The sequence below is a fragment of the Chenopodium album genome, chromosome 10 (genome assembly GCF_948465745.1).
Source record: "Chenopodium album chromosome 10, dcCheAlbu1.1, whole genome shotgun sequence".
Classification (NCBI taxonomy): domain Eukaryota; kingdom Viridiplantae; phylum Streptophyta; class Magnoliopsida; order Caryophyllales; family Amaranthaceae; genus Chenopodium; species Chenopodium album.
In genome coordinates, this window is record NC_137843.1 from 54,502,800 (window position 1) to 54,515,026 (window position 12,227).

The following is a 12,227-nucleotide window of genomic DNA, read 5'->3' on the forward strand; positions in this document are numbered from 1 at the left end:
ATGGACAGCAAGTTTGGCAAGCAACCCCATTTGTCAATTCTAAATTTTGTCATGCAACACTTAACATTATCAACGTACGTAACGTAGACCCAACTTATAAATAAATGCACATGCTTTGGGCCTTTCTTACCTTCTCTATATATCACACTAAATATCTCTAATGTAGTTATGTTTCATCCATCCCTATAATTGTGATTTTGTGAATGTATAATGAATTAACCTTTTACAGGAGTATTAGTTTAAAGGTGCTCTTTTCAACTTTTTGTTATATCCTTAACGATAAATTTAATTTATATAAACTTTGTTCATATACGGCTTATTTTTTGTCTCATATTTCATACATGTTGTACATTTTACCTTAATTAAGTTAATCATCATTTGATATAAATCGATGACAATGCCGCACTAGCTAATGAATAAAAGAGTGAAGGTTTAATTATGCTATTTGAGGCTTAATACCCGTTCTCTTCAACTTGATTTCAGTTCATTTCAGTTCAGTTCAGTTCAGTTCTTAATTTTCTTTTATCATAAACATTCAGTTCAATTCAGCTCCAATCAGTTTAGTTCAATTCAGTTCAATTCAGTTCAGCTCAGTTTAATAAATCAGAACATACCCTTAATTATTATCAACATTGAGGCTATAAATAATTAAATTCGCTTAGTAAATTAAAATATATGCTTATGTGAGTCCATATATCAAACATTCAAACATCATTCTTTAATGATGAAGGGTATGGTCTAACTATATAATAATTGATTTAATTAAAGGGAGTATTTTGTTGACTTCCATACATTATTGAAATTGCGAGGGTATATATCAATAATTATGAAACTTATATGCGTGTATTCGTAGCATAATAATTTATTTAAATGAATTATTCAAGTGGGAGTGTGGGACAGTAATATGGAATTGATCAAAATTTAAGGATGTAGAATAACAAACTAAACTAATCACAACTAAATGAAGCAACTTGCATAGTATGTAGGACACTAATGAATGAATTAGTAACGAATCCTCAAGTTGTAGACGTCGGCCTCCTTAGTACATAGAAGTATATAAAAGTATTATGTACACTTTATGTTGGCCATGTACAACCTAATTAATAAATAAAGATACACAATCATGCGTCGGTGATTTGTGTTTTTTCGTAGATTTCAAGTAGCTTAGTTAAAGGCCATATAGTATAAGTTAAAGTTTAATTTTTTTTTTTAATGTACAAATATAATTTTATTTGGAGATATTTACAACTCGACATTCAAATTCCAAAAAGTTGACAATGTTAACAAATCGGAGATATAGGATGGTAGAAGAATTCGACCCTGAGACTAACTTACTCCTGAAGAAGGAAATGTTGACTGCACTAGCACTACAATGTGTACAAGCACACCTTCTAGTCTTTTGCAACAACCATATTCCCAAAAAAAAAAAAAAAAAAAAAAAAAGTATGCGTGATATACTCGTATATTGTATAAGGGTTCGTTATGATCCCTCCTCTATTTATTCCTAGATAAAAACACTTAAATTCACACTCTAACTTTATTCATGTGAAAGGATACATTTTCATCTCAAGCTATAATTTTAAATAACATTTTTTCTTATAATATATACTTGTATTAATGTTTGAAAATAAATATTACGTATGGTATAGAAAGAGCTTTATACTTTATATTATGATATACGATTGGATTTAATTATTGTCTTCATAAAATTTAGGGCCCATCCACTTGATTCCAATTCCAAAATACCAAAATTATTTTTCCCGGGTGTGCAAAATATCAAAAATTATTTTTTTTAAAAAGAAAAAGTAAGCCAACTTGCTGTCTGTCTCTCCTATAAATTGATACAAACTTTCTCCAAAAATTCATCATCTCAAAATCAAACATAAAATTATCCTAGAAACCAAAATAATACAAAAATATGATGAAAAGCATATCTTATTCAAAGCATTTTACTGCTTTTCTTACCATAATTAGCCTTGCTTCACAAATTAGCTCAATTTTAGCAATCCATCGTCCTATATACACAGATTTTCTTAAAACATCATGCAAGTCAACACTTTATCCTGAACTTTGCTACAACTCCCTTTCAACCTATGCAAGTGACATCCAAACAAATCCTCAAATGCTTGCAAATGCCGCCCTCTCGGTGACCTTAGCCACCACCAGGACCACAACTGCGATGATATCTAGGATGTCGAATGGCCCGGGAATACGGCCAAGGGAGGCAGGTGCTATGAAGGACTGTTTGGAAGAACTAAATGATGCAGTAAGTGAGCTTCAAAAATCCATCAAGGAGATGAATCATATGAAGGGTAGTAAGAAAGTAGGGCTTATGATGAATGATATACAAACTTGGGTGAGTGCTGCATTGACCGATGCGGACACGTGTACGGCTGGATTTGATGGAAAGATCATGGATGGAAAGTTGAAGAGTGTTGTGAGAGGAAAAATTGTGACTATTTGTCATCTTACTAGTAATTCCTTGGCTTTGATCAACCGTTATGCTTCATCCATGCATAGTTAATGAGCTAGGTAAATATTTTTCTTAGAGTGGTAATATTTTATGATAAATAGTGAGTGTATTAGAAAATCTAGGTTGATTTTGTTCACCATGTTGAATTGTAATATATATACTGTATGAGTGATTAATAAATTAGATCTTTTATTGAAGCAGGACAGCCGTAATCGCGAGATTTATTTTAACATACAAAAGCTTGATTACATGACAAACTTTAGGTTAAAAAAAATTCAAGATAAGATTTTGAGAGATTCAAAACCTGTTTTAAAATGTAATGTCATTTTTACAGCAGTAATTCGAAATTATAACCTTACAAAATTAACCTTTCACAATTCAGTAAAGCAGTATACAAATGACAAGATTTTAGAGCTAAAGATTCACAAAATTTGGTACTGCCGTATTGGAACTTTAGAAACCCTGTAGTTTCTGGTATCAATGAAACTTTAAGTTTGAAAAGTTCAACAAAAGCCCGGAAAGGACTCCTCTAACAATATATAATCAGTTGAAGGCGGAAGGTCAAGATGATCTTTTAGGAGGAGACATGTTATAAATCAGAGATCTAGTGGTAGTCGCAGCAACTATCTTCACCAACAAATCTGTAGTATTCAAATTATAGACAGTAATCAATGACCAGACCTAGTTAATTACCTATACTGTTTATGAAATAGTGAGAGGAGGAAGTAAATAAAGTTACCAATGAAAACACGAAGAGCTTCAATGAGCTGCAAGCTTTGTTTTTCCCAACAGTTCGCAACCCCATTTTGAATAACCTTTACATCACATAAGCATAAGGATCAGATAATTGGGACTAGGACAATTACAATAAATACTAGCTAATACAGAAAAGGAGCAGCAGAATGCTGAGAAACGAAGACTTGGTACCCTATGCTATATGTATATCGTGGAACTTAATTGTATTCCCTGTGTAACTCAAACTCTTTGTTTCAACTTTAGCACCCATGTTGCAATTTTAATGCTCTAACATGGATGTGGAAACTTGGCACTTCGTTTCAGCCAGAAACACTGAAACATACAGATCCCCCATGAAGTCTCACTTCTTTCCAAGAAAAAATTAGAAGAAAACAGGCATAACTTCTTCATGCAGGCACAAGTGATTAAAGCAAGCCATCTGAGTTCACTTCTTTGAGCAGGGTAAGAGGACTGACATTTTTATGAAAGAGTCAACAAAAGCTTTCTGTCTACTAATTTATGCAACTCCAATAAAGAACTCCATGAGGCCTAGATACTTTTGAGACTATCACCCATGCATGCCGGTTGCCCGGTTCACACAAAAGCAATGGGGTATGTTGACTTCCAAATCACCTCTTAAAAAGCACAAGATCATGAGCCATAGTAAAATCGATGATTGGATGCTACAGCCACTACTACCTATCTTTAAGGATGTAGGCAAAGAATGGCTAAAATGGTTATCCACTGAATACTTCGCCTAATTCTTCAGTTTGCACACAGCCGCACACAATCAAACCACCAAAAGTCCTAGCCATGATGTAATGAGCAGCCATCAAATATTCACCTTACCAGTTGTATTGTATTCATAGTCGGCTGGCAAAACTATAGTCTTAACTCTAACACTAATAATACTCGAACGTATGGTGCAAGAAAGAAAGTGGGAAACAACAATGAGAACTGAGACAACACCAAAAAAAATTCTAAGGAATTGAGGTTTATCAGTTTATGAGTGCATGTTAATAATAAAGCCTAGCAATCCACTTCAATTCTTCAAGCTTGAACTACATAAAATTGACAGCTAAATCTTTATTCATCCGAGAAAATTTCCGAATCTCATCAGCAAACCTCTCTTTCGTCTCTTCTAGGAAAAAGCTTCGAACAAAATTTCAATATCACTATTGAGACTATTACTAGCTAATAGAGGCATTGGACTAACTATAATGTTGATGAATAACCTCTTCAAACTTGTGAAGAGCTACTATACAATATGCAACTGTCCAGTTTTCGGAATTCAGAAGATGTTTGAAACTTATCCAGGTTATGCTCGCTATTAAGAAAGAGAAATTACCTCAAATAGGAGATTGGTCTTCATTACACAAGCTACTGAGAGGCCCACTGCTACAAACGAGACAATCAAGTAAATATTCAACAATGTTGATCGGCTTTGCCTACGACCTACAATACATGAAATTAGAATGAGATACACATACCAATGCAAAATGATTCGCAGAAACATGTACAGAACACATCCATGCACACGTAAAATAGAATACTGACCTAATTCACAAACAAGAAGAGAAAGAAAATTGAGAATAACTGATGAAAGACGGAGCACATCAGAATCTTCTCCCTTTATCATTGGTAACAACATTAAAATGGCACCAACAAATAAGATGAGACCCTGCATGACCAAATCCGGGAATGTGTTAGAAAACAACCTAAACGATAACCAAATTTCCCAGTTGACAAGGGTATAATGTCAAATTTGATATCAAGCTGAAAAAGCAATGAATTACTCCTAGCAAATATGCAACAGAAAAGTTAACACTGAGATCACTCCAGTGACTTCACCATCATAATATGCAATGAAACTAGAAATGCCATAAGCACTATCTCTACAGTTAACATTCATGTCCTACCCAACAAAAATTGGTACTCAATCAAGGAAACTACTTTGGTAAGGTGTTAAACTGATTATCTTCTCTTTTCACAAAGGATCTAAAAACAGATAAGGGACAAATTAATAGACAAACACTAATAATAAAGACCATAAGAATCTAAAACATCAACAAGTGCAATGTATTAACTTCAGAAGTTCAGAGGATTGCAAGAACTCTAATCAAGAAGCCTGCTAAAATTCCAACACCTTAAATGAACTTAAGAAGCAAATAAAGGGCTAAAACTTTGATTTGCCAACCAGAATGTATACCTAGATGGGAAACAAGATTAAATAGAAATCACGCTTAATTTCAAATGCTAATGTCCGAATAATCAACATTTCAGATTAGTTAGATCCAATTAAACACATGAGCAGAGAATACCCATAAACCAATTTCACATAAATTCAATACCCACTGACTAAATTCCACAATGTCATTAAATTTTGCATCTTTAACCATTCAATTTCCCCCCAATTAAAAAAAAAAATCCCTAATTTGTAGCATAATTATCATCAAAGTTCACTTTTTTGTTTCAATTTACCCAACTCATCTTCTACCAAATCCTTAAAATTATGAATGGGAAGCTACAATCATAGAAATTAAGAGAATTATTACCTGAATTAAGAGGAGAAGAGAGAGACGAGACTTCCCTTTGGCAACTTTAGTGTACCCTATTGATGAGATTTCAACAAGAACAAACAAATGTAAGAAAACAGAAAGGTCAAATTTTTACAAAAGAAATCAAAATTGTATGAGAAAAGGGGATATTACTGGAATCAACCACCATGCGATAGGAAAAGTCGGAGCCATCAGTTCCTGATGGCCTGCCGGCGGCCGATCTCCTCTGCTGCATTCTCTCTCACGCACTCTTCCTCTTGGTTGCTGCTCCGGTTGTGGAGTTGTCACTTCTTTTTCCTTTCTCGGGGAAAACGCGGCGGAATTAATTTACAGTTATGGGTATGACTTGTGGGCTAATGGGTAAATCTGTAAATGTAGATCAAGATTTCGCGTGGAGTTAAAGCAAGTTTAGCCCCAAGTCTTAAGATTTGAATGTGACGTCATCTTTTGTGGTCTCCATTGAAAATAATGTCATTAAATTCTTTATAAGACTCACTAAAGAGTTGTTTGGCCTAGTTTCTAAAAGTGTTTCTCAATTCAAGAAATAGAAAGTGGGCCAAACAAGGGAAATTATAGAAACAAAAACACTTTTATAAGAAGCCCAAAAAAAACTTCTAAAAAGGCTAGAATGAGAAGCACCAATTTGGAGCTTCTCAAATACAGTTTCTCGGGGAGCATTTTTTCAGTTTAATGAAATTTTTTTTATTGACAAAAACACCCCCAACATTTTAGAAAAAGACATACAATATCCCATCTAAAAAGAAAAAAAGAAACTCCTACTCTTCTCTCTCTCCTCTCTCATAAACATATACTCGAGCTCTTTCTCTCTCATAAACCCGGACCCTTCTTCTCCAAGGTGAAACGTCGCCGGCAACATGCAATCTGGTCCTCCCAAACCACCGCCGCTACTTTTTCGTCCACCTAAGAGGACACAACCAAGCAATGATAAGGTAATTTTTTACATTTAAGGAATTTTCTTCACTTTTGTGGGTAGAACCCTAATTTCTGTCATTGATTTTGAGTTAGGAGAAAGATATGAATCTCAGTGGCTCTCCTCATCCAAATCATCCCAATACTTCACGCACAAGAAGTACAACTAATGAGGTTTGAAAATTGGTCCAAGAATCGATCTTGAAATTGCAATTTTGATTCTATGTATGATAATTGGGTTCTTTCGTTGTCAATTAGATATGAGAGTTTATTTATTTTCATATATGGTAATGGGGTTTTCTGATTATTAATTAATTTTCTAAATTTGGGTTTGTGTGTATTAATTTTACAATGTTGTAATTAGTTTCAAATCTACTGTGGTGGGGTGGAAAATAGATATTGCATCTATAATTTTCTAATCTGAATTGGTGTTTCTATACTAGACCTGGCAATCCTGACCCAGACCCGATGACCCGACCCGAATGACCCGACCCATGACCCGAAATCGACCCGAAAACAGTGACCCGAAATTGACCCGAAACCCGAAATCAACCCGACCCGACCCATACCCGACCCGAAGTGGAATTGACCCGACCTTGACCCGAAACCCGAAGTGACCCGACCCGAAACGACCCGACCCGAAATGACCCGACCCGAAGTTGACCCGAGACCCGAAATAACCCGACCCGAAGTTGACCCGAGACCCGAAGTGACCCGAGACCCGAAGTTGACCCGACCCGAAGTTGACCCGATACCCAAAGTGACCCGACCTTTAACTTGAATTAATTGACCCAAATAGACTCGAAACCCAAAGTGACCCTAACTAAAATTACCTTATACCTGAAATGACCAGAATCTATTTAAGCTAAAGACTTGACCTGAGCAAACCGAAATAGAAAATAACCGCAATTAAACTGACTTAATTTTTTTTTATTAATCTGTAATGTGTAACAGTGTAAGTAATTTACATATTTTGAGCATTACTTTTCTCGATTTCTTCGGCCTATTCTCTTTATAAGTTATTAAAAATTCGTAAAAAGATTGAAATTTAACGACTATTCTACGGAGTTTGTCCATAAAATTAAGAAAAAATTTACTAAAGCTTGAAATAAAAGTCACAATTCTCACCAGTCTAGAGAAAAAAATAGTACAATAATAATGCGTACATAACATAATGTTCAATACCAAATGAAATTACAAAATATTCTAAATAATTATACTCCAATATTCGACTCTTGAAATTGTTGACATTTAACACTTGGAGTCGCCGCCCAATCCACATAAGAACCAAAAAATCCATCATCCTCATTTGCTACATAAATATAAAAACAATAATATAAGCAAATACAGTAATACACTATAAATGCAAAAATAAAGAAACAAGAATGTACAACTCTGAAAAACGTAGGAACATGAATATACATATTTTAAAAAAATATAATAAAATACTTACTTTCAAAAGAGTACATCCAACTACGAGTTGTTATTAAAGCCTCCACATTTTCAGGAATTGATGAACTTTTCCATTTATTCAATACTCGACTCCCAATGCTGAAAGTTGATTCGGAAGCGACGGTTGTCAGGGGCACGGCCAAAATATCTCTAGCCAAATGAGAAAGGCCTTTATATCGATGCTCATTTTCTTTCCAAAAAGCTAATATGTCAAGCTCCGCTTTCCGATCTAGTTTAGGGTCCTCAAGGTAAACATCCAATATTGACCTCTCACCAAAAGAAGATGAGGCCTCTTTATCGTCATATTCCTGTATTCAACACAACGAGTCAACGACAAACCATAAAACACATCACCAAACAAAACAACATAAACTTAACTTATAATCTTAATAACAACTACTTAACTTATAACATAAACTTAACTTATAATCTTAATAACAACTACTTAACTTATAACATAAACTTAACTTATAATCTTAAAAAAAACCAGTAATTGACAGAAAAAATAAAGTAAACACAAGAAAAACAGAAGGCAAACATGTAAAAAACAGTCTAATCAATAGATTAAGAATGAAGGATAATCAAAAGGATTATAATTGACAGATTAAATAAAGTAAACACAAGAAAAACAGAATCCAAATATGTAAAAAAAGTCTAATCAATAGATTAAGAATGAAGGATAATCAAAAGGATTAAAAAAACAGAAGAACAATTACAATTACCGCAAAATAGTCGAATTTTCGCTTGCGGTTTCCAGTTGAAGTGCTGCTTATGGAGGCTCTGGAATGTGAGGCATGTGCCATATGAGTGTTGTTGTTCAATGTTGATGATGTTCCAGTTTGGGCATATAGCTTATAAAATTTCTCCAACTTAAGATGGAGATCACTAACTCTCAAGGTAGCCTCAACATCTCCAAATATGTTTTCATAACAAAACTTTAGCACTGATAATTTGCAACGAGGATCAAGAATCATAGCAAACGCAAATAACATGCCATAATCATCTTGTTCTGAGTTAAACCAATACTTATCAAACTTGCTCTTCATTTCTATTGCCATTGTCCTCAAAACATCATCATCATCGTGCTCCAACTCTATCAAAAGCATGAGAATCTTCCAAACATTCCCAAAATAAAGATTTGAGGTAGGATACTCACTTCCCGAAAACATCTTAGTTATCTCATAAAAGGGTTCTAAAACATCTCGAATCTTCTCAAGAACATCCCACTCTTCAGAGGTAGGACACCATTTTTGAACTTCAGACATCTCCCTAAAAGCCTCACGATATAAGATAGCCCTATCAAGCATCATGTATGTAGAATTCCACCTCGTAGGAACATCAAGCCACAATGATTTTGTTTCTTTTATCTTAGCTAGACTTACACAAGATCGAAAAGTGTTTTTTCTTGTTTCAGAATATTTTACCTTCTTCACACAATGTCTTACTTTCTCAACTATATGTTCAATGACCTTAAGTCCATCTTTAACAATGAGATTTAATACATGTGCAGCACATCGTACATGAAAAAACTCACCATTATACAATAAAGCATCTCGTGCAAGTAGAGTTTCCTTCAAATAGTCTTGCATTCTATCATTACTAGAGGCATTGTCTAATGTGAAGCAAAAAATCTTATCATCAATACCCCAATCTTGAAGCATGGACAACACAGCAGAATACATGGTCTTTCCAGTGTGTGGTGAATCAATATGACTAAAGTTAAGCACTGTACTAATTAATTTCCAATTATCATCCACATAGTGAGCTGTCAGACACAAATATCCCTCTGTTTGACAAGAGGTCCACATATCACATGTTAATGAGATACGACTAGAGACTTTACTTAGAGTTTCCTTTAACTGGGCCTTCAAAGTTTTATGCATATTTAAACAATCAGCTTTAGCAGTGTTCCTACAAATGAATTTTACATCATCACTTAAATATGCATGAATTTCTCTATTACCATCATGCTCAACCCAAGAGAAAGCATACCCATGTTTTATTATTGCTTTAGCTACCAGATTTCTGTACACAATTTGGTTAAAGATTTTACCTTTGTTTGAAGCGTTTCCTCCTTGGTTTTTCATATATTTCTCATATGCACTGCATTTTCTGAGATGTCTTTGCATATTTTGGGTTCCATAATGGGGGTCGGTTATGAAGGATGCTTTCTGGCAATGTTTGCAAATTGACCTCTGTTTCCCATCACTAGATTCCGTCTTGTCAAACGTGAGGAATTCCAGCCAAACTAGACTCCGTTTCTTTTCTACAGCTTGAAATCCAGATTCCATAGTGCTCACATTGTTGTTTTCAACTGTAAGTTCAGGATCACCGTCTTCTTCCTCTTGTGTACGAACATTGGCTCCTTCCTCTGGTGTACACTCATCCTCTGTACCCTCTGGTGAAATAATAGGCTCGTCATAAATAATATGATCATCCATTGCTGCAAAATAAGCAAGAATAATATCATTAGTTATTGTCAGATTAAGATAAGGTGTAGCATCTCTTATCCAATAATGTTCAAATATTTGAATCATAATTCTGAAACTAATATCCACACAGAATTTGAAATGTTGCAGTGGAGACAAAATAATAATATCTAAACCAATCAAAAAGGGAAAATCAACCTTCTGTTTTTATATACATTCAAATTAAGGCCATGTCAACACACTTATAAAAGATATTTGTTTGTTAGAATGCAGCTTGCTTGCAGTTTAGTTGTTTAATCAATCGAATGGACTCTTCCATTTGCATACCAAACCACATAATGGACAATTGAAATAAGCTCAAAACCCCATCAATCATTACATCAATTTCTATCTCATTAATCACTCTAAAACAGATCTAACACAAAAATAAGTTAACCCCAAAAAATAAAGCACAGATTTATATATAATAAACAAAATGCAATACAAATTAATATGATTCATTCTTATAAAACTCAATAAATTTAGAATAAGAGAGAAATACCGTCAGAATTTATCTAATGCATTAAGATTTATCCCATAGAAACCCCCAATTGAATTTTTTTTTTTTTTAAAAAACTAATTTGTTGTACGCCATTCCTACACATTCAGAAGAAAGCTCAAAAATCTCAGATTCCAATTCACATCTTCTAAATTACAGCAAACCTACAAGCTACAACCATAAAAAGCTGTCATCTCGCCTTTTTGGTGATCAGGAGCTAGGTGAGCACAGAGATACTTATGCTTTGCATAGTTAAACAAAGATAATGAAAGAATTGAAAGGATTTGATCATTAATCTCTAAATTAAAAGTAAAGCAGTCAACCTAAGCAGATAAACTATTTTCCGAATCATCAGAGATTAATTCAATATACATTATATCAGATCTAAGAAATAGAAGTAAATTACCTGAGATTCTGGGAATACGAAATCTTCTAGGCCACTTGAGTAAAAAACGCTTGAATGGAAAATGAGATTAAGTGTGTAGAGAATAGAGATTAGAGAAGAGTGAAGTCAGTGAACACAAAAGAGAGAGATTGGACTTCAATGGAGTAATGGATGGAATGAAAAATGAAAACGGCTGAGGAAGTGAGGAAGATTCTAGGGCTGTAGATTTTTTTTTTCTTTCTTATTGTTTTACTTTATTTTTGTTTTTTGTATTTTAGAATTTACTTAATTTCGTCACTTTACCAATTATCCTTTCACTCGTGGAAATTTGGAGGGAGTATTCCCGCTTATAATTTACCAATTATCCTCATAATGAAATACTTTTAGAGTTTTAGCCATTTGGGGGGGGAAGAATTTCCCACAATTTTTAACCAAGTTAAATGTTTATTTTTGTTTCCCTCTTAAATTTTCACTTTTAAGTTGTAACTTTGTTAAAATTGAAATTTTGAAAATTTTTAATTGATCAACAGTGTGTTCGTAATCTTACATATGATTATCTGAATATGAGAATATTTCACTTAATTAATAATACCTTCGTTTTTTTTAGTTGACACGTTTTGACTTTATTCACACACTCCTCTTTGACCGTATTTTGTGTTTTATATGTAATGAAAAATATAGTATGTGGGATCTTGTAACATTCGTCACGATATTTATTTTCAAAATA

At 33.9% G+C, this 12,227-nt stretch overlaps 1 protein-coding gene and 1 pseudogene across 1 annotated transcript; one reads left to right on the forward strand and one right to left on the reverse strand.

The window, feature by feature from the left end:
- Positions 1 to 1,862: 1,862 nt before the first annotated feature.
- On the forward strand, positions 1,863 to 2,670 carry LOC145562549 (21 kDa protein pseudogene; annotated as a pseudogene).
- An 89-nt stretch (positions 2,671 to 2,759) lies between these two features.
- Positions 2,760 to 6,087, reverse strand: LOC145562550 (uncharacterized). The gene is made up of 6 exons (XM_081622857.1): positions 5,920 to 6,087; positions 5,764 to 5,819; positions 4,766 to 4,889; positions 4,557 to 4,663; positions 3,213 to 3,288; positions 2,760 to 3,114 (listed from the first exon to the last, which is right to left on the reverse strand). Exons 1-6 carry the CDS (start codon positions 5,999 to 6,001, stop codon positions 3,035 to 3,037), a joined length of 525 nt encoding a protein of 174 aa, XP_081478983.1. The 5' UTR covers positions 6,002 to 6,087; the 3' UTR covers positions 2,760 to 3,034.
- Between the last annotated feature and the right edge of the window lie 6,140 nt (positions 6,088 to 12,227).